This window comes from Mesocricetus auratus, unplaced genomic scaffold (genome assembly GCF_017639785.1).
Source record: "Mesocricetus auratus isolate SY011 unplaced genomic scaffold, BCM_Maur_2.0 Super-Scaffold_15014, whole genome shotgun sequence".
NCBI classification, from domain to species: Eukaryota; Metazoa; Chordata; class Mammalia; order Rodentia; family Cricetidae; genus Mesocricetus; species Mesocricetus auratus.
Window position 1 is genome coordinate 82,620,471 of NW_024429186.1, and position 25,610 is coordinate 82,646,080.

At 38.4% G+C, this 25,610-nt stretch overlaps 1 protein-coding gene across 1 annotated transcript in view; it reads right to left on the minus strand.

The window, feature by feature from the left end:
- Positions 1-812: 812 nt before the first annotated feature.
- Positions 813-25,610, minus strand: part of Bcap29 (B cell receptor associated protein 29) — a 30,445-nt gene continuing 5,647 nt past the window's right edge. Inside the window, exons 4-7 of the mRNA XM_013117853.3 lie at positions 24,108-24,243; positions 18,453-18,561; positions 5,285-5,385; positions 813-1,850 (exon numbers count right to left, since the gene is read on the minus strand). Of these exons, the coding sequence (XP_012973307.1) occupies positions 1,815-1,850; positions 5,285-5,385; positions 18,453-18,561; positions 24,108-24,243 (382 nt within the window). The 3' untranslated portion in view covers positions 813-1,814. The remainder of the gene's footprint in view (positions 1,851-5,284; positions 5,386-18,452; positions 18,562-24,107; positions 24,244-25,610) is intronic.

Below are 25,610 nucleotides of genomic sequence, written 5' to 3' on the forward strand. Positions count from 1 at the left end.
TTCAATAAGCACCCCACAGCCATCCAGATTCACCCTCCCACCACCACTCCACACATCCTCTTTGGGACCTGAACCCCACTGAAGCAGTCTCTGGCAGTCCTCTCTCTTTTCATCTCTGGCTCTCCAGTCCAGTTGGATGGCCATGCTCTTCCTGCTCTGCACTCTTCCGGATGCCTCTGGCTGCTCTCTCCCTCATGTCTACAATAAACCCTTCCCTTCAACCTTGGAGCAGTCAAGACATCAGTTTATACACATATAACATTGTTTAAGGGTTAGCGAATTCCATTTTCCTCAGGAAAATTCCTCAAATTTTTGAGGTCTCCAATTACAGATCTGCAAACTTGAGAGGTGAGGTCTAACATTCCCTAACTGTAAACTTAAAGTTTGAAAAATGAGGTAAAAGAGGTCTAGAAAATTCGAATACTTGGTTCAAAACTCACAACTAAACGAGTGAAGCTGGGTCAGCCCCTTTCTGCCAGCTGTAAAGCTGTGAGCTCTCTCTTTGGTTATGTTATTCTGATGCAAGAGCCGATTTCTGTAGAGGAGGTCAAGCTCTCAGACATTCAGTACCTATCATGTGACTCCTGCTGAGGTTCAAGATGGATGTGCTCAGTTTTCTTTTAACTCAGCGATCGATCCCTTTTCTTGTTCTTTATGGTGGCGTCACTCCCGATGTCACCAGTCCCATGTCTTGCCCGTTACATGTCTTCTTCATGTCTGTTTTCTAGCATTCACTCCTCACCTTTGTCTTAAATAAAATTAGGTATTAAACTTGCATTAAACATCAAAAGATAAAACAAAGACAAGGGAAGTAAAAATTCCAATTATTGCTTTATATTTTCTTTTATATTTAAGTCATTTTAAGACAAATGGCTATCCACAGTTAAACATTGAGATAATCTCAATCATATTATAATTATTACCTCTATATGAATATTTGCATGAAAACAAGTATTCAACTTTGAAAATACAGAAACATCATTGAAAGATCTGTTTGATACCAGTGCATGTATACTGAGGTAATATCTGTATAATCAGTAACTTTCACAAGCATAAGAAACAGACTTTTTGGATGTCATAAATGAGCTTTGTAAGTGGAGAATTCTATAGTGCAACATAGTTCAGTTCAATGTTATGACAGTTACACAAATGAACATAAATTCTATTGCTAGATGAACTTGAAAAGATAGAATATTGATTGTATACAACTAAACAAATATCAATTAAAAATAGTCTAATAGGCACAGAAACATAGTAACAAAACACAGCTAATAATAGTGCTGTAAGTCATGGACTCCCCAGGCTTAAAGAAGCCCTGCGGCCATTGTTTTCCCTGTTCTGACTCTCTTCTGTTAACACAGTGGCTATTGTGGTTACTTATCTTTATTTCCCTGTGAACAAATTTTCTGACTGGGTACTGTTTTCAAACATCATTTTCACCACCACCACTGATTATTACTGAAAATACATCAAAGCTTTCAAGGCTAATAATGGCTACATGCAACTTCAGATCTATTTTGGGAAGCAAATGGCTAATGAATTTTTCCTTTTATGGGTAGAGAGCCACCATATATCAATGGTATTAGCAATATGTAAATATGGCATTCAACATGCTTATATTTTTCAATAGAGCTAAAACACATACTTTATATATGAAGCATTATCAAATATTTTGATAACATCAGTACTATATATAGCCTATGTGAGCCTGTGGCTAGCTAGCAGAGCTTTTTTTTTAAAGTTTTAGTGGCTACCATGATAACAAATTTGTTTTCTTGACAAGGTGTATAATAATCTTCTTTTATAAAGTTAATTCACAGGGCTTTCTTATTGTCTTTTTCTAAACGGTTCTGTAACAAAAAAAACAACAACAATAATAGATTAATAGTAAGTTCATAGACACAAGGACATAAACATTTGTCTTTTGTCTATTAGAGAATTAAAATTTGAAAATATTTATTGAGAATGTAGAAAAACTTAAATACTATAAAATCTGAGTTTTGTTTACAAATATTCAGAGGGGAAGTAAAGTCTCTTGATAAGTTTGTTTTTTTCATATATTAATCTGTTTTGCTCTCATTTCACAGTTACCCCCAGGAAAACAAAATTTTTCAAATTCCCCCATTGCATACCCAATTAAGACTTTTGGCAAGGAAAAGATAAGGAAAGTAAAACAAAAACAATGGGAACTGAAATAGACTTGGAGTAAGAAAGCAAATGGTCTATCAAGGAAGAAATCCCAGAGAACGAAACTGCAGAGTGTGACTGCTTACACAGAAAGACACTACCTCTTGTTAAGGCTGAGTACTAAGGCTTTTTATAAGAACTTAACATTAAGCAATTAAAAAGACAGGATGAGAGGAGGTATTTTGAATGACAACGTATTACCTTCTACATCCATGACCACTTTAGATATAAATCAAAGGTTTAATGAAAATGCTATTAAATTTAGGCAAATCTCCTATGTGAAGGGTGATTTTCCAAAATGAATTGAAAAATTAGCCAGTGCTGATGGTCTGTGTTGCAAGTAATACCTAGTCAGTTTTGTTTGGTTCTCCTTATCTAGAAGACAATCAGGCCAAATAAGAAAAAACATAGACTGTATGTTTTGAAGGGAACATTTTCTAATATTTATTTAATGTTTTTGACTGGGATGGGCCCCAGCTGGGGAAACACAAATAGATTTAAAAGCTGCAAAATGAGATTCGGTTACAGAAAAGAAACCAGTTTTTCTACCACTTTAATATTTATACTTGTTATACTTGTTTCATTCAAATTATCACAATTATATAAAATTGAGAAAATGTGTAAGTTTTTCCAAGAAAGCTTAGGATATAATTAAATTACTAAGACTGATTTGACAATAGAAGTAAAATTGATGAGGACAAGCTAAATTTACCTTTATACTACAGAATGGTTTTCTAGTCTTTTTTGCTTGTTCAGACTATGAATATTAAAGGTTACTTGTGAGAAGATGGGTCCAAGAAATGGCATCTAAATTTCAGCATGTCTTAGGTTTTCATAGTGGACAATGAGGGCTAGGTATGTGGGCAGGGGAAAAATGTAAGAAATCAACTAAGCATCTTATAGCAAGGGCTATAGAGAGACTTTCCTATTTCTTGAAGTAGATCTGGTTTGGTAGCCAAGGCACCTGGAATGTCAAGTGGTTCAGAGGGGCTACAGGAGCAGCTCAGCCCTTTAAGCAGACACTGCAGGAAGTTACATTACAGGCGATGAGCAGCAGGCACACAGAACAGTGGGAAGGGTTAGCTAAAGAAGGCGACAGCAGAAAGCCAGCACCGCTCTTGGGTTGGAGGGGTGAGAGGGATGAATGGGTAAATAAAGGTCAGCAAATGGAGGCTTCCCACTGGAACTGTGACCAGGGAGAGAAAGGCTGGAGGCCACGAAGGAAATGTTGATAGTTTTCTACTAATGCCTCTCACTAGCTAAATTTGCCCAGGAGTCAGAAAGCAAGGCTCTGGAACAGTACGTTTCTACAAGGGATAGGGCATGGGTAGAAAGAACGGAACCAAGAATACACAGATTGATGACCAGCACAGGCTGAAGAACCCAGCTAATGATGGAGGTTGTGGAGAAAGATTTCCTGATGTTGATGCTTAGCTTTAAATGCTAACCTGGTAGCAAACCACGTAAAAATTTTTGACTCTTGACATCTTTACCCACTAAACAGAGATACTAAAATATTTTTGCCTACTAAGTTGTCAAGGAAGCAAATCTGACATATACATAAGACCATTAGCCAGGTGCTTTATCCAGAGCACACTGAATACATATTGGAACTTCATAAACAGAATACACTCAGGTATTAAGTTAAGGTTTAATGCGGAAGTCCTGTGTATATGTCAATAAAGCACTGTTGGCCAATAGAGAAACAAGATAGGTGGGACTAGGAATCAAGGAGGACTCTGGGTAGGAGAAGCACAGGGAGTCACGATGTAGCCCGCCAGAGAAGTAAGATGTCCGGAACTTTTCTCTGGTAAGAGAAATACTTAGATTAACAATTATGGGATAAAGCCGGGCGCTGGTGGCGCACGCCTTTAATTCCAGCACTCGGGAGGCAGAAGCAGGTGGATCTCTGTGAGTTCGAGGCCAGGCTGGACCGAAAGCCTCCAAAACAGAGAAACCCTGTCTCGTAAAACCAAAACCAAAAAAAAAAAAAAAAAAAACAATTATGGGATAAATACTTAAGTCAGAGCTAGCCAGTAAGAAACAAGCAAGGCCAACAGCTTCATAATTAATAGTGTCTTGTGTGTTATTTGGGGACTACAACGTGGCAGAGCCCAGGCGACTGGTGGGGAACAACCAAAGCGGCTGGCAAGGAAAAGGTTTCTCTCTACAAAGGTTTACATGTGTTATTCAATAATGTTCCAATCTGTATTACATGGCACTTAGTCTATCCAGGATAGGGTTCTTTTCCAAAGAAGCAGGTACAAACAACTATTTTCTCCGGCAGAGTACACCTATAAAGCGACTATGAAGACTGATACAGGTGTCCCATAGTATCTGGGCACGATGCCTCTGTGTCACGCGCCAAGGCAGTTCTTCCTGAGCCTTCCCCAAAGTGTACTCAGGGCGTCAACACTTGTCTACCATGCACTAGTACTTGGATTTGATTTCTGGGACCCCCCTCCAAATGGTGGGTGGCTGGGAAGTAAATTCAGGTGGTGGTTGACAACTGAAGAGAAAAATGACAAGCCTACCTATTACAGATGAATGTTTGGAAATGACTCTTGATTAAATTAGAGACAGAGAAAGAAAATCCATGTCTTAGATTTGAGAGCTGCTTTAACCAAGACCCCCCACCCCCATCTTCAAATCAACTTTGGAGGTGTAAGTCAGGTATTTGAATGCCACAGTTCTTTCCCTAAGACACTGAAAGCAAAGATTGGAGTAATGTGATATGAAACTTCAAATTTTGGGCTTACATTGGCACAAATATGGCAAACATTCCAGATGGTGAAACACATTTTTTAAAGATCAGTTTTTAAATACTATTTTATAGATCAATTCTTTCCTTTAAAACTTTACCATAAGTGGAATATTTTTAAATTATCATGTTAGCAATTCTTTATATTATAGTTATCTTACATTTTCCTGTAATGGCCTAATCTTTACCCTTCAGGTACATCTGGCTTTTCTGGTTATTTATTAAAGCCAGGATTAAGCACATTATTTGAATTTGTAAAGGGCAAACAATTCAAATAGCTTATTTAAGTATTTATTATTTCAAAAACCTTTATATCTGTAAATACATGTCACCAACCTGAAGCTCCGAGTGTTCTTTCAGGAGTCGATCATATTCTTTTGAAAGTCTCTCTGACTGCATCTTCATAGCCACCACGTCGTTCTGTGCCTTTAGAAGGGCTAAAGGCATCAAACACAATTTTATTTAGAAATAACTTTAAAGAATTAGCAAAGCTGTAAGACTTAAGTAGAGACTCCTATATAGTATACACTCAAACCCCCAACTGTTAATGTCATGCTACATATTGCTATCATACTTTCTACACACACATTTGATAGCTTCAAAAACATGTCTCTTTACTCTTTATTTCTTCTTATGTGCATTGGTGTTTTGCCTGTATTTGAGGCTGTCAAATCACCTGAAACAGGAGTTACAGACAGCTGTGAGCTGTCATGTAGGTCACAGGTATCGAACTGGGGTCCCCTGGAAGAGAGCCAGTGCTCTTAACCACCGAGTCATCTCTCCAGCACCGCTCTTTATATCTTCACTGTGCATTTCCTAACAATAGGGCACTCTCTCATGACCACAGTGTAATTACTAAGTTCGAGGAATTTAATATTATTAGTAGTATTATTAACACAATAATTTAATGTAGTCTACCACCATTATTTCAAGAGTGACAGCAGTCGTAACTATGCCCTTTTATATGTTGTTTTCACTTCTATTTTAAGATACAGTAGTGGGTCACACTTACATTTTGTTTCCATGTTTTTCTAGTTTTCTTTAATCTATACTAGTTTTGTTTTATCTTACTCCAATCTTCTCTTTTGTGGCCCTGACATTCTAAAGACTACAGCCACTTTGAAACAGAATTGTCTTCTTGGGGTTGGCCTGGTATTTCCTTATGAGAGAATTCAGGTCATACACTCCATGTGAATATGAAAAAATGGCATTTAACACTTCCCAGGGCACGCACACAACAACCTCTTCCAAAGACCTTCCACTTTTCACTCTTGTTTCATTTTTATTATTGTCTGTACCTGGAACCAGAGCAGCAGTATGTGGGAAGATAAATTAGACTATGAAAAAATCCTGCTCTCTGTCAACATGTCAGCCTGCCCAACTCTATTTAGCATCTGCTGATAATTTTGCCTAAACCGATCATTGTGATAGTTGCAAACTAGCAATTTTCTAACTTTACCATTCTATCTACACCATCCTATTAGAACTGTACTGGCTTCTTTCCCATCTATCTGTTGGCACATCTGTCATCTATGCATTGTCAATATAGATCACAGATTCCTATTTTTCCTTTGTTTTGTTGTTATTGTTTTGGGAGACAGTGTTTCTCTGTGTAGTCCTGACTGTCCTGGAACTCACTCGGTAGACCAGGCTGGCCTCCACCTCACAGAGATCCGCCTGCCTCTGCCTCCTGAGTACTGGGCAGTGGCTCCTATTTTCTCCTGACTAGCTTACGATGGTAGTTAAAAAAAGAAAAAAAAAGCTGATACTATGGTGTGAATGATTTCTACTCCCTAAAACTTACATATTGGAACTTAATCACCAAAGTGGTACCGTTAGGTGAGGCTGGGAAACAAATCATGAAGGCAGACCCCTCTTATATGAGATTGTGTCCTAGCAACAGAGGTCCTGGAGGGCAGCCTTCCATACTGTGAGTACAGTGAGAGAGAGCGCCATCCACGAGCTAGGACAGAGGCCCTCCACTGACACCACATCTCATGGCACCATCCATGAGCTAGGAAAGAGGCCCTCCACTGACACCACATCTCATGGCACCATCCATGAGCTAGGAAAGAGGCCCTCCACTGACACCGCATCTCATGGCACCTTCATTTCAGACTTTCCAACCTCCAAGACTGTGAGGAATAAATTTATGTTGCTTGTAAGCTACAGCACCTAAATGTGTCAGTCAAAATGGATAGTTGGCCAGGAGCTTGTATACAGGGCTAGTTTTAATGCAAAAATTTACATTACATTTACACTTAGTGATTTGAATAGATTATTTAGGACATTTACTACATCTTAGATATCAACACTCATCAGTTCCTTATTCTTTTTAAACTTTTAATTAACTTAATCACAAAAAAACTTAGAAATAAAAACATCAGACAGTGAAATTAACCAGACTCAAAGTCTATACATTCAGTGAACTTCTGTACAGTTAGAATAGTTATTCTGAAGCTGTGTCACACTGAATTCATTATTAAGACACTAGGAACCACTTACATAGCCAATTCAGGAGTTTCTTCTGCTTATTACTGATATGAACTTTTAAAAAAGCAAAAGTAGACAAAGAGTTTTCACTGATACTGATCAAGTCAAGGTATGAATGAACGTGTCTCTTTGTTTTATATCTCAGTGGATATCAATAGCCCTGATAATTTCTTTCTTAGAATCAAATTCACTCTAAACTTGGATAGTTTCCAAATTCTTTATCTCTTCTTTTACAAAAATAATAATACTGTGTTTCAGGTGCTTCCCCCCTCCTTCTAGAATGTGTCTGTAAACAAGGGATTATATAAACTATTCATCTGACATGTCAATGTGCTTTTTAGAGCTGTATCATTTGAAATAGCAGATATATGAAATACATTATCAGATAGGGAAGTCTGAGGTGATATGTCTAAGTTGCTATTTCAATATTCTTATCTACAAAATGGGCTAGCATTTGCAGCTTTAAGGAAATGCTGAGGTATTTCCTAAGAATGGCCAGATTCAATTAGAAGCTAGAGTATATTCTAGTCACTAGAACCCTTTAAAGTGCACTTATCATTGACACAGAAGATAACTACAACGTTATAACGACATTAGTAAGTCATTATTAATAAGTCAACGTGTTTGTACAAACTAACATATGAGCAAAGCCAAACATGTGTGATCTTTCCAAGTACTAACCGTAGCTATTGCATGCCAACGTGTCATACCACTATGGTTTCTATGTGGCAACAGAGAAACCAGCTAAGCACTGCCAGGAAATGGAAGAAAATATTTTTCAGAGAGACTGGCAAAACAGATAAAGTTGGGCTGTTGTACAATAATTATATGCTCTGAGCCAGAGAAGAAAATATTTGGAAACTTCTATACATTTAGTGCTAGTTTCTTCTGTTTTTGAGAAGTTGAGCATATGATAACCCGGAGTTATTCAGAATCTGATATTCACATACACTATTTCTGCCATTGAACAACTGTGGGATCTAATGCAGTGATTTCTGAATGCACCTTATTTGTCAGATTTGTTTAGGTGAGATCTACGTGACGTCATTGTCTCACTGGCCACCAGTCCTCTCCTCTCACACTCATCTGGTGGTGAGGTTTGCTCACTCGACTTCCTTCTCACCTCTGCAATCCCTACGTTCTATTTCATCACTGTGACCACTCTCCTCAGCTCTTGCACTACTGGAGTGGGCTCCTCATCTGGTGGCTTAGCTGCTTTAATTCCCTGTCTACAGTGCTAACAAAAGTGGTCGCTCTCATGCTTCAAACCCTCCAACAGTGCCTCAGAAAATGCTAATACAGACACAAAGGCATCGGCCTTTCATGGTGGTTTCCACGCTGATGCTCAGCTCTCACCTCCCCTCTCTCTATGCTCCAGCTGCAATGAACTCCTTGTTGTACCTCCAAAGTGCCACACTCTTTGTTATAAGGTGCACGTTTTATCCAAGCACCCCAATACCTTTCCCATTACCGCCCTGCCTTACTTAGTGTTTCCTATGTTACCTGGATGATTAAAATCATCCTTCAAATATCAACAAGTTGTCCTTCTTCTAATGCACAGCGAGCTAACCTCCACCACAGCACTTATGCCTGGAGGATGACTGTGTCCTCACTAGATTGGGAACTTCCCACTGAGCATCCAGCACACTGCCTACCAAATGGTAGGTGCTTCCACACAGATAAGCGAGGAGTGTAAGTACCTGAAGTGTTGTTCTGTGTACAAATGATAAATGCCAGGTAAATAATATAACGGGTTACTTTAGTCATCTCATGGGAGTCTTGGTTTCCAAAAGATAAGCACAAATGTCTCTTCAATAAAAAACCAAGACATTCAGGACAACTGGAGAAGCACAAAGCAAACAGATATCTGAAATATTTTGATGGAAATGTACTGAGGCAAGACAGTCTTAAGATTATCTTTGAGTACCAGAGTATAGAAAGTACTGCCTGCTCTTCCAGAGGACCTGGCTTCAATTTCCAGCACCCAGATGGTAGTTCACAACTATCTGTTACTCCAGTTTCAGAGATTTGATACCCTCTTCTGGCTTCTGAGGACACCAGGCATGCATGTGGTATACAGACATACATATATACAAAACACCTAGATACATAAAATAAATAAAATTAATCAGTCATTTCATCAGAGTACACTATTAGTAACTGTGCAGGAATGGAAGGTATGGAAGGAAGACAGTTTATTGTGCCTGAAGGGAGGACACTTCCTAGAGGTCACAACTTTGGAGAACAACGATGAACATCAATTAATTTATGCTTGTGCATAGAGTTCTAGGTAGATATACCTGCAAAACTGAGCAAAGGTTAACAACTTATGAGATGCCACTGTTGTAACTACAAGCTATGACAACAGTGAAGGAGTGTAAAATTTAAATGATAAGACTGGAGATGTGCACACAACATTGCACAACTTGAACTGCTGCGTAGTTGACAAAGGAGCCAACAGAGTTTTAAATAGTGCAGAGGCATAATCATGGCTAAGCAAACAAAACCAACTCTAGCAACAACAACAAAATCCCTGTTCTTAGCAGCAATGTGAGAAGCCCAACCAATGGCAGATAGATTAAACTGGACAACTTTAGCAGACTGCTTTCTTGGTAAGAAGAGCTAGACATTACTGAAATAGAGACAAAGCTACACAAAATTTATCCTATAGAGTAAAAATAATTTTCTTTTCTTTTTTTTGGTGGGGGGGTGTTTCGAGACAGGGTTTCTCTGTGGCTTTAGAGGCTGTTCTGGAACAAGGTCGTATAGACCAGCCTGGTCTCGAACTCACAGATATCTACCTGCCTCTGCCTCCCGAGTGCTGGGATTAAAGGCGTGCACCACCATCTCCTGGCCTTTTTTCTCCCTTATAAAGACTAAATTTACAAAGAACAAAATTTGTTTCTTTGCACATGGGGGTAAGCTAGGGGTATGGATGAAGTCCACAGGAAACACATGACTTTGGAATTTTGGAGACAATATAGATTTATCCATGTGGACATAATTATTGGTATTCTGGGCCAGGGAACTGATCAACAGGCTTTCAAACTTAATAAATAAGCCCACTACATGCATTGTATGTAAATAAGCTTAAGCTGCTAAGCACTAAAAGTAATTTGGGGCCAGGTGGTAGTGGCACATGCCTTTAATCCCAGCATTCAGGAGATCTCTGAGTTTGAGGCCAGACTCTTACTTTTCTCGCCAGTCTCATCATTCCTACTCAGATATGGTCACAAGGATTTCCAACTTTGCTTCAGGAACACTTTTGACAGCAGGGGAAGTTATTCGTAGCCTATTTCTGTTTATCAAATCCCTCCCATGCCGGTAACTCAGGTAAAATGATGCTCTTTCCTTCAAATTTCCTCCAGTAGTGTCATAAGAATCAACCACACTCTCTACTGTGCTTCGCTTGATTTACTTTCCTCTTGCTGTGATAAAACACCATGACCAAGGTTCCTTACAAAACAAAGTATTTAAATGCTCTTACAGTTTCTGAGGGTTGGAATCCATGATGCCAAGCAAAGGCATGGTGGCAGGAACAGCTGAACACTCACATTTCAATCCAAGAAGGAGGCAAAGATCACACTGAGGCCAGAGAGAGGCTATGTCTGTTATTCCTTCCCAGACAAGTCCACCCACTGGGGACCAAGTATGCGAACACATTCACACACCACATCTGACCTGACATTATCCCTTTATTTTGGTTTAATATCCATTTCTTTACTTTCTTCTCTGAGTTTGTCTGGCTTTCTCAATGTACTCATCTTTGTACCCTTTATAGCACCAAGGGAACTGCCCTGAACATGAACCAGTAGTTCAAATACGAACCTTGACCAAGACCTCATGTTGCCTTTTTTTTTTTTTACTATGCTGTCCTCCAAGAGGTAGCCATTTCCAGTATTCCAAATCTCAAAAACAGTTTCTAGATATAAACTGCTGAGTACTTTGTTAAGGAGCTATAGGGCACTCTACCAAGCATAAGAAGATGCCACTGATCTATTGTACAGGGCAAATGGGACAATCTTTTCCAAGAAAATAATTTTAGGAGACCACTTAATAAAATTTAAATACAAATTTTCAAATAAACTTTACCCTTGGCAATAATCTCTTGTCAATAATAAAGAGTACAAAACAAGATGGAAAAGGGGAAAATGAAAGGAAAACACTGTCAACCTTGTTCTGAAGAAAGCATCACATTGTGGAAGTAATACAAGGAGTTGGGGTAGGGCACCTAATCAGTGCTGTTTACTTCATAGGTTGCAGCTTCTTCAGATACCCTAACTTACTCTATCCTACTAATCTTTTTGTTTTCATGAATGTTGTTCCTGTAGATCATTTCAATGTGTCTTTTAAAGAGTAAGATCTCAAATAAATTTTATTTTTATAATTATATATTGTGTTTTGTCCTTAAGAATCTTCTAGAGCAATAGTGACACAATATTATTTATATACACTGAACACAGTTAATTCTTGTAATTCAGAAATCTCAAGCATTAAATAACCCCAAGTGGAACAGTTACTATGTAAAAGCTCTCCTCTGTCTTCTCAGTGTAATCTCCAATATATGTGCCAGAGTTCCACATTTAGACTTCTTTTCACTCAGTGCTGTCTTGGCATTCCTATCAATTGCCCAATTTAAATTAGCAGTAAGGATGCTAGATGGTCTGGATTCTCATATGAGATTGGTTTCCTCTGAGCTTCACACTCGTATTTTTCAACTCTTTTGGGAACTTTCACTATAATATCCAGATAGTCCTTCAAACTTAGCATATTTATAACCAATTATTTCTCCTCCCCTGCTTAGTATATTAAAGGGCTCCACTAATCCTCTTGTCCTTATCTTGGTTAAAAGCAATCTTGGTCAATAAACAAGAAATCCAGAGTCTTCTTAACCCTTTATTTTCCCTCATACCCCAAGTCTTGTTGATTCTGCCTCCTCTACATCTCTCAAGATGGAATTCTGTATCTTTGTAGACACTGAAAAGATTTCACAAGTATCCTGAGGGCAAAACAAGGTTTGAGGATTTAGCTAAGTGGTCAGAGCAAGAGCCTACCTGATTGCCAACATCACAGAACAAAACAAAACAGCTAAAGTGCTCACAAAACAAAATTAAGCCTTAACAACAATAAAACAGGCTATATACAAAATATCCAGGGAGTGGAAGAAATCTAGCTATAATCAGCAATGTCTATCAGAGGACCACCATCTTCAATATTCTAAGATTAAACAGTTTATAAGCAGAGGTGAAAGGTCAAAGTAAAATTTCTTTCAATTTGATTAATTCATTAAATTATTGACACCTAATCTATTTTTTTCTCCAGAGAGCTTTTGGATGATATACTCCACCAAAGAGAGAGTAAACAAAAATAGAAAACATGGAGCTAGGTATTGGTGGCCATGCCTTTAATCCCAGCACTCGGGAGGCAGAGGCAGGCGGATCTCTGTCATTTCAAGGCCAGCCTGGTCTACAGAGCAACTTCCAGGACAGCCAGAGCAACACAGTGAGATCCCATTTCAAAAAACAAAGACATGCTTGCATCCTGGTCTTGTCTCTCATAAGAAAGCCAAAAGATGCTATTCCACACTGAAAGATAAAAAATAACTGCCTAATAATAACATGAAGCAAGTATCACAAGAAAGGGACCAATGAATGGAATGGACTTGCTTCTGATTTTTTTTTTATGGTGAGCTTCTACTAATTACCGTTTGAATTTATGCATACGTAAAACTTAGATGAATTAAAAAGTTAGAGAAAGGCTAAAAACAGGTACACTAGGTGGATAGTCTTTTATATAGTACCAGAAATATGTAGATATGCTAGGCAATATGTTCAGATACAGGTTTTATGTTTTATTTGTAAAAGCAAACACTCTTAAAAGTTGGAAATCACTGAATAAATCTAGTCTCATTTTTATTTTCTCATGTTGATTTTTTCCAAATCAATTCTCCTCTCATGAACTTTTGTCATTCTAAATCAGTGGGTTCAGCAGATGTTCTACATAAGCAACCGTACAGAAATAAGGTCATTTTGTTTACTGGCACATATCCTCTTCTTCCTCCAAATGCTCCACCCAAGAGAGTTCAACATTTAAGAGCTAAGAGATGGATCAAACATGCCAGGTCCTGCCTAATGATTGCATGAAACATCTTTCTGAAGTCACAAATACTATCTAATTAACTACCTGTTGAATTTAAGTTTTAGAGAAATAGAAGTCACCGTGAAGCTTTCTCTCATGACAAAATTATTCGTATTTGAAGCCACATAACATAACAGACATTACAGATTAATCTGATTACCTAATTTTATGGGACAGAAAATAGTAGCCTAAAAAGATTTAACAAGATTACTCTGTGCTTTCTCACACATTTCCAAGGTTAAACAACGTCTAATAGTAAAAAATCTTTCTAGTTAAAGTTAGGAATAGAGTCAATTGGTCAGATATTTCAAGCAAAGAATGGCTATCTTACCAGGGTCTTTAAAAAAGAATAAAAACAAATAAGCAAACAAAAACGACAACAACAAAAGCTACCCATAAGGCTTTTAACTTCTCATTGTAGAAAATAATTTAAATTGTTAATTACTACGTATTAATGGTTTGGTGTATTTTTAAAAAGTGTTTTCAGATGGGTTGTCCAGCTTAATTTCGGTAATTCCCTTTGCAATAAAAAAAGGCTTTTATAAGGTGATGTATTCATTATAAAAACATTTACCATGCAGGTCTTTAGTAAACATTTCTACCTCGGTAGAAATTACAACAAGAAGAACCCCAAGATATTAAATCATTCTTGTCACAGAATTCTTGTATTGTGACAAGCAGGTTAATCCCTTGTTAAATCGCATTTATTTTTACCATTGAGTGGTGCATGTTTCCTCTAGCTATAAAGAGAAACTAGGGAGGATTTAGTTGTAGGCATAAGTACTTCTAATTATCCTTAAAGGGTCTAAGTCAATCTTTTGAATTGCAGGTTTTCTACAACATAGCTCTATTTCTAATATTACTCAACACACTGGGATATCAGGCTTGACTTACTGTTAAATGGATTATTAAAGTGACAGATTAAATCCTTGTACCTGACTAGGTAGTCTTGAGCACAGATTAGGTACTTTGGGGTATAAATGCTCTCTAGTATATTACTGTATAGAAACACAGAAGTTGCTGGTCAACATCTGAGCCAGGAACTAATAATTGGTGGAATATTTACTGCTACTCTTGGAGTGTTCCTTAAAACAATATTTTATGTGTGTGCCTCAGTGTATGCAAATATGCTACATGCATGCAGAAGCACATAGATATTAGGAAGTAGCATTGGATCCCTAGCAATTGGAATTACACACAACTGTGAACCACCGTGTAGGTGCTGGGAACCTGCTGAGCCATCTCTCCAGCCCCTGGCAGAATGTTTTAAAAAACTGCCTATAGAATGACACTTTTCCAATCTGGTGCTAATATTAGTGTAAGTAAACCTTTATATTTAATACTTTTTTTCACTAATAAAATTTGGAGAAAATCCTTAGCCGGGTGGTGGTGGGGCACGCCTTTAATCCCAGCACTCGGGAGGCAGAGGCAGGCGGATCTCTGTGAGTTCGAGGCTGGACTGGACCGATAGCCTCCAAAACAATACAGAGAAACCCTGTCTCGAAAAACCAAAAAAAAAAAAATTTTTTTGGAGACAATCCTTAAGGTGGATCACAGAAGCACAATAGTTAAGAAAATTTCTTTGGAAAACATACTATAAAATAAAAATGACATTGCTTTTATTTGGGTTTTACATCTAAAAGATCACTGTAAAAAGTTCTTAAGCAATGTCATCCCAATATCCTCAATTTCTAGAAATAAAGGAACACTTGATGAATCTGCATGTCAAGCATTGTTAAAATCATACAAAATTTACTCTATCAACTGATACAATTTTTTAGTATTACCTGCATGAATTTGTCTGGTATAAGTCAAGAAAACAGCAAAAGAAACATTTCTGGAAACAGAACTTCTGAGTTTCTCAAGGTCATTAAGAATGCTCCCTAAAAAGGGACTCCAGGTAAATGGAATGTGTTCATAAAATATTGCACCTCTTGAAGGAACCAAACAGCTCACATTCAAACAGGTGAAGTCTGCTTTGACTTCAGCCCTGACTCCCTTAGAAAGTAGTCAGTCTACATTTCAAACACAGGCAGGACTGGCATGTCTTGTTATCAGATTGTAAACACATTGCCTATCTTATTAAAGAGTTCATTTTCTCCAAACACCCAAGTTTTCTGTTAAGTAAATACTGAAGTAATAAGTTTGGTTTTATGTGAGGATAAAGAAATTGAAGTTAAAAATATCTCAGAATTGTAAATTTTGAAAGGCAAAGAGGAGAAACTAAATTGACTGGAAAGAAATAAGAATACATCTATTCTTGCCTTTGCAAATACTACATTTATTGGTTTTATTTAATGTGGGTGGGGGAGAAAGCACACATAAAGCACAGATGTGGAGGCCACAGGACAACTTGGTGAAACTCGTTCTCGCCTGTTACCTTGCGGGCTTGGGGAGCTATCTCTGGCAATCAGCGGTGACAGCAAATACTTTTACTGCTGAGCCATCTTGCCATATTTTCTTCTTTTGGTTTGTTTTTTACATTTATTTACTTACTTATCGGTATGTGCAAGAGTAGGTGTGTGCACATGGAAGCCAAGAGGTTAACAAGGGGTATTTTCTCTTCCCTGAACCTGGTGTTTAGTGATCACACTAGCCTAGCTGGTCAGCAAGTCCCAGAGAGCCTCCTGTCTTCGTTTTCCTAGAGCTGTGACTACAGTTGATTGTCAATATACTGGCTTTTACATGGCTGCTGGGGACTGAACTCAGGTCTCATCCTTGTTTGTTTTCAAGACAGAATCTCACATTTAGCTCTGTCTATCCTGGAACTCACTCTGTAGAGCAGGCTGGCCTCAAACTCACAGAGATGCACCTGCCTTTGCCTCCACAGTGCTGGGACTTAAGGTGTGTTCCACCATGCCCAGCTGCGGGTCCTCCTCCTTGCTAGACAAGTACTTTATTTAAAAAAATAATTGTTTGAGACGGTTTTATGCTGCCAAGGCTGGTCTAAAGTCCATTGTGTGGGTTAAAATGACCTTGAACTTCTGATCACCTTTACACCAGTGTCCTGAGTTCTGAGTGATCACCATGACTGGTCTAGAAGTCAGAGAGTGAATACAGAGTTGTGCATATTAGGCAAACCCTACATTAACTCAACTACATCCCTGATTTCTTTTCTTAAATCTGATATTACATACTCAAACATAAAAGAGATTCTCATCATATATAAAAAAGATTTTGTAAAATTAAAATAAAAAGATAAGCTGGGCAGTGGTGACTCAAGCCCTTGATCCCAGCACTTGGGGGGGGCAGAGGCAGGCAGATCTTTGCGAGTTCAAGGTCATCCTGGTCTATAGAGCGAGTTCCAGGACAGGCTCCAAAGCTGCAGAGAAACCCTGTCTCGAAAAACCAAGAAAGAAAGAAAGAAAAAAAAAAGATAAAATCACCATTGCAGAGAATAGGAAGACTAATAAATTACTAAATTAATTTTTATATAAGTGTTAAAATTTCTTGACTATACCTAAATCTTTTGGAATTACAGTAAATCAGTAAATACAACAATATAAACTATAATGAGATGTTTGAATTTGTGGCTAGACCAAACAACCTGAAGGGTACTTTGAATTTTTAATTCCCTAATTCTACTTTGCTGTTTTTACTTTGCTTGCTGTTTTTACTTTACCATTTATATTTACATTAGTTGCTCTTCCAGAGGACCTGGGTTCAGTTCCCAGCACCCACATGGCAGCTTATAACTGTCTGTAACTCCATTTCCAGAGGATCTGATGCCCTCTGTTCTGGCCCTGAACATACATGCAGGCAAAACACCCATGCACATAAAAAATAAGTACAAAAGGTAAAGTGACTAAGGAATTTTTTATCACATGAAATGTCCTAATCTGGGTTTTTGTTTATAGAATTAGCTTTTACCTTTGGAATTTCAATTTAAAATTCAAACATACCTTCATGAAGTAAATCCCATCAAAGTAATGTAAAGAGATATTTAATAATAGCAAGTTATATTTCAGAGAACGTCTATATATGCTGAGAGCAACTTAAACCTAAACTCATAATGATTCCAAGTAGATCTTTGTTTTAGTCACTGAATCCTATTTACCTTCAACCAAAGTAGAGACATGTGAAGTTGTGGAAGACCAGTACACCATCACCCTAACCCAGCAGTCTTCACGGTGAACTCCTAATAGGTTTCCCTGTGTCTGGTCAACATCATGCACTATGTTCCCACATACAGATACATTGCCACGGGTAAAGCTACACATAATCAAAGATTTCTTAGAATGACAATGATTTTGGCATATGTACTTTACTAAATTATGTAGCAAGCACATAGTAAAAACAACCAGAACTTTTTAAGTGCAGAAGCAGTTGCTTTCATGGACTTAGATTTAGGATGCCCCACTTGGAATCTACAATGCAATGTACTTTGGCAAAAAGTCTCAATTTCTCAGCTAATATCTAAAAAAGACTTTGTCTTTTCAAAAAATTTTTTTAATTTAAATTTTAGTGTGTTGGAAATATTAGGGCTTAAGACAGACATGTATTATTCTGTCCAGGCTGTCTCCCTGTGATTACTTCTATAAAAGAAGAAAAATATGATGACAAAAATGTGACTCATTTTACAGTAATAGGTTACAAGACAGTTTTCAAGCCCATAGCTCTTTTGCTGAGGTAAAGACATTTGTATTTACAACACAGATCTGAAACACCTAAATGTTTTTCTGCATAACAGAACATGTTTCTCTTGGCACAGTGTTTTAATCTCATATTTGAACAGAAATTAATAAGGAGGTCATTATCAGTCTTGGTCAGAGGGCATTTAGCCATTAGTTTTGTTTAAGGTAAAACAGTGAGGCTTATGAGACAGCATAAAATGTCTGCTAGTCCTTCCCCTTTCCACAAGCACACAGATTACCATCGGAGGCATTCTTCAGTTCAGTTTTCAGCTTTTCCTGGTCTTCTACTAGTCTTTTATTCTCAGTCTCCAAAGTGTGCTCTTCATCCTTGCTATGGTTTTTTAGCACCTATTATAAAAGAATTATGGGAAGAAATAAGCTTAGATTGCAACAGTTGGATTTTTTAACTAAATTAAAATTATTGGTCTTTATTAATTTGTCTTTTTAAGTATTTAATAACTTTCTTATAAAGTGCTATTGCTAATAGAAACCTGATTGTAAGCAAACACACAAAATTGATTTTGTGGAGCTGGGGAGAGAGGATCTGTGTTTGGTTTCCAGCACCCATGTCAGACAGCTCACAACCTGTTGTGGAATATTATTTTAACTGGGCAAAGATGTGTTACATTTGTTTATGCTGCCTTTGTTTAGTGATGTGTGGATGTGTAATTAATTATGTAAAGATGTGTTGCATCTTTCTCACCTTGCCTGCCTAAGGCACCTGATTGGTTTAATAAAGAGATGAATAGCCAATAGCAAGGCAGAGAAAGGATAGGCAGTGCTGGGGGTCAGAGAGAATAAATAGGAGGAAAAATCTAGATTCAAGAGAGAAGAGGAATGAGAAGAGGAGGAGGGAATGATGGAGATGTCCATGTGGGGCCAGCCAGGCGATAAGAAACAGTGAAAGTAAGATACAGAGAAGAAAAGTAAAAAGCCTCGAGGCAAAAGGTCGATAAAGAGAAACAGTCAATTTAAGTTATAAGAATTAGCTAGAAGCCAGCTTATGTGAAGGTGAGCATTCAAAACTAGTAAGTCTCTGCGTCATGATTTGGAAGCTGGAACAACCACCACCTATAGATCTAGCTCCAGGGAAGTCCAATGCCTCTGACTCCTGTGGGCAAATATATTCACATGCATATAACCACACTCAGAGACACACATGAACACACAACTTAAAAATACTCTTTAAATTGACTTGTTATTATGATGGATGGTGTTTCTGAAATGAAAGTAAGAATTTCTGATTGGGATATAATTATAATTATGCTTTCAAAATTAATTCATTGTGACTGCCTTCCTCAGTTAAGGGTGTGCTATACATTTAATGTAAAAAAATCAGCTCTGGGTTTGATATCAGTTGTGCAAACAAATAAATCATCATGTCTTGTCTACTCAGGATTCCTTTTACACATACTTGTAGAAGAGTATAATGTTGCCAGGACGAAGACGGAAAAGTGGAATGCGGCAGGGATCTCTAGGGCAGGAAAGCTCTGGTTTTCCGTAAGCATTACCAAATTAATTTTAAAATTACTTATCATTTAAATTGCTCTTTATATTTCAAAATCAATTTTGGATCCAATAATGTTTGCAGCTTGTCTTTTGTAGGTAAAACAATAAAGACCTGAACAGTAAAATAAGTGACAAACATTGTAGAACAAAAATTTCCTAACTTGCATGCTTACATAGAAATCATCACTGTTACTAGAAACTAGAAGCAGATTAAAAGAAATATAAAATACTCAAATTGTAAAGAAAGATAAATTATATGTTAAACTGTTTTGAAAATGAAGATGATATAGCTCAGTCAATAAAGTGGTTATCACACTGAGTTTCATCCCAGAACCTACATAAATAACCAGGCATGTAGCCTGCCTACTACAATCCTAACATGGGGAGATGGGAGGGATCCCAAGGCTTCTTGGCCAATCAGCCTAGCCTACTCCAGGAGCTTCCAGGCCAATCAGAGACCTTGTCTCAAAAGACAAAGTGAACAGGACCTGAAGAATGACATCTGAGGTCGACCTCTGGTCTCTATGCTCATGTGCACACACGTGCACATGGACTAGTATCCCTCTCCTCAACACACACATAACAAAATAGATAGAAAATAAATTTATGCATTCACAGGCATGGGCTAGTAGACTAAATATGGTGGCAGAAGCTTAATTTGGATGGCTTCCATGGTTAGGAAAACATGGTGATTTAAGAATTTCTACATCACACACAAAAATTCACAAACTCTAGTGAGCATTGAGTAGATGCAGACATTTTAGCATGAAAGACACCGTAAGAGGTAAGAAGTAAGAGAGACATGGTCTATGCTCTTTGGTAGCTCTCACCTGGAGGGGGGCAAAGGCAGGAGCAGAGGGCTAGACTGAGAACGAGTGAGGCAGGCACTCCGTGCTGGAGCGCTGGAGTAGGACACGAGCAGGTGGCTCAGAGGCGCCATTAAAGTGCCAGTGGGCACACCCTGCGCTTTACCAAGCTCGTAAGAAATCAGGGGCTTGGAGCACACAATCAAAACACTTGCCTCTAAAATAGCAGGATGAGAATTTCTCTAAGCCTCTTTTAATTTGTTGTTTACTTCAAGTTCAATACAATTTTAGCCTAGAAAAGAAGAGCTTCATTTGTAATGTCAGAGCAGATCTCAAAGCTTCAAGCTCATTGCAGAGGATTACTGCACTGGGGGTGATTACCAAAACTGGAAAGCAACCACTGAGCTGAAGGAATGTTTAGTGACTGCTTGAATTATTTATGCTGACTTGGAAAGGCTGGATTTGTGGCAGTCTTGTAAATAAGCTTTCATTACTGCACCTGTAAAACTGCTCCAATTTATTATTCCTAATTTCATGCTGGAGAAGGACCAAGAGTTCTGGAGTCTGCAACTCAGCAGCTCCCAGCTACAGGAGGAACACGTCTTCACTGACCCACCCAGTCTCACCGCAGCCCAGGAAGAGGGGAAAGGCCAGTGAGGAGGAGAGCCGGTCAGCTAAAATTAGCGGGTAGCAAGGCATGGGAGCACACACCTATGTTACCAGTATTTGGATAACAAGCTGAGGCAGGAGGGTTGTCATTTCTTTCTTCTTCCTTTCTTTATAAGTTGTATTTATTTTTATGCGTATGTGTGTTTTGCCTGCATGTATTGTATGTCTGTGTACCATGTGTGCCTGGAGCCCATGGAGGCCAGCAGAGGGCATCAGATCCCTTGGAACTAGAGTTGCAGATAGTTGTTAGCACACAGGGGCTGGGAACTGAATCCAGGGTCCTGTGGAAGGGCAGCAAGTGCTCTTAAGCTCTGAACCATCTTTCTACCCTGAGTGTTGTGATTTCAAGACCAGCTTTGGCTACTAAAGAGAATCTGCCTTGAAAAACAAAAGTTAACTTTCATTTATTCAACTGAATTATTAGAAGAGAAAATAGTCCTTGGGCACCCAATAGACATTTTTTTTTCAGAACATTACAGGAATTTAGGGGACAAAATGTATGGTTGTAAATGTGGGTGCTAAAGTCAGGCTGTATAGCCTCAAACTTCCTGGACTGTATCATTTATTTTTACAGGAATTGAGGGGACAAAATGCACGGTTGTAAATGTGGGTGCTAAAGTCAGGCTGCATAGCCTCAAACTTCCTGGACTGTGTCATTTATTTTTACTATTATTCTTTCTCTCCCTGTTTTCTCAGCTATGAAATGCAGACAATACAAACCCTCATGGGATTGTTCAAGAATTAAGAGTTAATATCTTACTGGGAACAACTGAAGTGACATTTGGCATAGCATTAACTATTATTTATAGTCACAGAACCTTGAAATTCAGAGCCTATGAGGAGAGTTGCCCTAGGTCACACTGTCAGTTACTGCAGTGCTGAAATTAGCACCAACTGAAAGTCTATGAAGCTCAGGAAGGTTTGCTTGTTGCTAGACAATATTCCTCATATACAGAATAAGGAGGTATTTTAAAGCAATTTTATCATTCTTTCACTAATATTTCAAAGCCCACAGGAAATACCATGAAATACAAGTATTGTTTTTACATTCTTATCTATTTTTGATCACTTCATAAGTCTATGAGTTATACTCTGAGTCCTGACAGGATTTATCCAGTTCACAAATTTCCTTTTCACTGTATACTAGCTTTAGTATAGCACATCTGATTATCTAGAATTGGGTCAGAGCTATACAGCAATCAGGGAACCAAAAAAAAATGAAATTATGGGAGGCCCAGGAATCATCAAGCAGGAAATAAATTCCCTATCCTGAGTGACTGGCTTTGAAAATAATTCCAAAGGAAGAGTTCCAAAGTTCTCTGGAAGAAGTGATGCTTACAAGGATAGGCTAAATTAACCCCATTGGTTCTGCTGCATATGGAAAAGTTGTATCATCAAAAGTATAAAAATATTGTCTGCTTATAGCTCAAGATTAAGAAGAAAACAACTAAAAGGGTTGTTTTAATAACAATAGCTATTCACTACTCTAAGATGATGTGCACAATTTCAAAGCAATAGAGATACATGAAAGCCTTCTCATAAATACAAAGCTAGGGCTTTTGAATTTAATCAATATTGGCAAGGTTTTGATTTTTGCCATTGTGAAATGAGATCAAAAGGTAGAAAAATCAAGCAAATATTAAAGTACAAAATGAAATTGATTGTGCTGTTGAAACAAACATCTCTCCTGCAAAAATTCAAAAAGTACTTAGTACTAGCTTTTTAATGCAGTTCATAACTACACCTTGATTTCTAGAGAACAATATTACCGGGAGAGGAAGTATAAAAGACATCAGTAGGCCAATGCTTTTTCAAAACTGAAGGAAAGTTGGTGAGATGGCTCAGTGGGTAAAAGCCCTTGTCTATGTGAGCCTGGGGACCTTAGTCCAACCCCTGCAACTAATGTGATGACAGAAGGGAGAACCAATTCCCCACAGTTGTCCTCTAATTTCTACACATGTACTGTGGCATGGATACCGTCTCCACACATCATGCATATATGGTAATACATTTGTAAAAACAAGAAAGCTGTTTTGGGGGGCTGGAGAGATGGCTCAGAGGTTAGGAGCACTGACTGTTGTTCCAGAGGACCGGAGTTCAATTCCCAGCAACCACATGGTGGCTCACAACCACCTGTAATGAGATCTGGTGCCCTCTTCTGTCCTGCAGGCAAACATGCAGACAGAACACTGTATATATAATAAATAAATCGTAAAAAAAAGAAAGCTGTTTTCTTTTTTTTTTTTTTTTTGGTCGAGGATGGTCATGGTGCCTACCCCTCCCTGCTGATCTACTGACTACTGAGAGTCTCTGGAAGACAGAGGTCACTGTCATAAGTTGTGTGACCATTGGTGAGCCCACCAAGCTACAGTGGATAGTTCTAACTCCATGGTCACAGAAGGAAGGCCTTAGCTAACCTCTGCACCACAAAAGAAAACAAAAAGATTCGAACATGGAAAGGAGACGTGTGGGAGGGGAGAAGAGGGAAAAGGGATGAGAGGAAACAGTGCACTATATACATGTGTGAATTTGTTACAAGAGTGCTTCCTCCTGGAACCACAGACCAAGCCCTGGTGTTAGCTGCACTGAGGGGAGTGTGAGAGCAAGCAGCCCTAAGAGCAGTACAACTGGGCAGTGGGGGTGCACACTTTTAATCCCGGCATTCGGGACAGAGGCAGGCAGATCTTCCAGTTCAAGGCCTACCTCATCTACAAAAGGTTTCCCAGAAATTCTAAAAAAGTCAGTCAGTTACTAAATAAATAAATGTGATCATTCCATAGAACAATGCTATGCTTTGTAGCACTTTCTTCTGCTAAATTATGAAAATGCTAATTTTGATGCTAAAAAACAGTACATTACTCCTTGTACACACCAACAACATTTAAACAATTTATAAAGAAATGTAAATACCCATTTTAGTTTTTCATTCTCTTCCAGGAATTTCTTGGCAGCCTTACTGGTATTTTCTGCTTGAATTTTAAGCACTCCTTTGTTTGATATTTCCTTTGCCAGCTGAGTAATAAGTGTAACCAGACGTCTCAAAACTCTGAGGAAAAAGTGAAGTTCAGAATAACGCATGACTAGATTGATCATCAGGAACTCTGACTTTAACACAAATAGCCACTGTCAAATGACTCCTGCTAGGTCTAGAGAAATGGTGGTGAAGAAGATGCTTCAGCAGAGCATTTCCTCTTTCCTATCCAAGTCTGGCAGCTAAACCAAGCTGTGCCTCACTCCTTTGTACCCTCTGCTGGACGACAAGTATCAGAGCACAGACGTGGCGGCACCTCAGGCCTCCTGCACACAGTGGTATTTATTTGTCTTTTACAGGCCTTTATCCTAAAGAAGAAAAATGCAATTTGAGATGATATTGTAGGACTATTAAGAAAATCTCTCTCTCTCTCTCTCTCTTTTCTCTCTCTCTCTCGTTTGAAATTTGCAGATTAAAGATAATTTTGTAAGGGTGGCTAAGTCTAAAAAGTGGACATTGTTATGTTTACAGGTAGCCCCCACTGTTAAGATATTATAATTAATATTTTCAATTATTTTTCAGCAGGTATTTACTAAGGAACTACTATGTTAGGCATTGGGGCCACAGCTGAAAATGAGCTCAGTTCTTTCTTTCAAGTTTAAGTTTTAGTTGGAGATATTTTATATAATTTTTTTTGAGACAGGGTTTTTCTAGTTACCAGCTTTAGCTGTCCTGGAACTTGCTTCTTAGATGAGGCTGGCCTGGAACTCATAGAGGTCTGCCTGCCTCTGTCACCTAAGTGCTGGGATTAAAGGTGTATAAAACTATGCTGGGCTTCTATAAACAGTAATTATAATTGTGAAAGGTACCAGAAGTTGAAGTCTAGACATAGCCTAAGAACTTCAAAAGAAGACCAATCTACTTTGGAAGAGATGGTGGCCACAGGGTTTCTTTGAGAAAGAGGCTAAAGGATAAGTAAAAGTTAGAGGAGAGAAGGCCAGGTATGGTCAGGTTTGCCTTTAATCCCAGCACTTGAGAGGCAGAGGTAAGTAGATCTCTGTGAGTTCAAGGCCACTCAGGTCTACATAATGAGACCCTGTCTCAAAAAGAAACAGTCCTTCTGCTTCCCAAGGCACCCAGCCTGCCATCCTCAGTTTAGAGTCTGTATCTCCATGTGCTTGCTGCATTGTTTCCCCACCCGATAAAAACTCTTCTTTAACCACTACAAAAATCGGGCAAGCAAAGATAAGGGGGAAGAGTGTTCTAGGAGAAGAATAGCTTGGATGATGACTCAAAGTAGGAAGGACAAAGACATCTGATAAACTCAGCAGCAAACATTCTTTTCAAAGAATGAACAGTGAAGAAGAGTGGGAATGGAATGTACTACGTGTGTCTTGGAGAACAGTATGAGAAGGTTCCAGAAAGTCAGCAGCCAAATCATT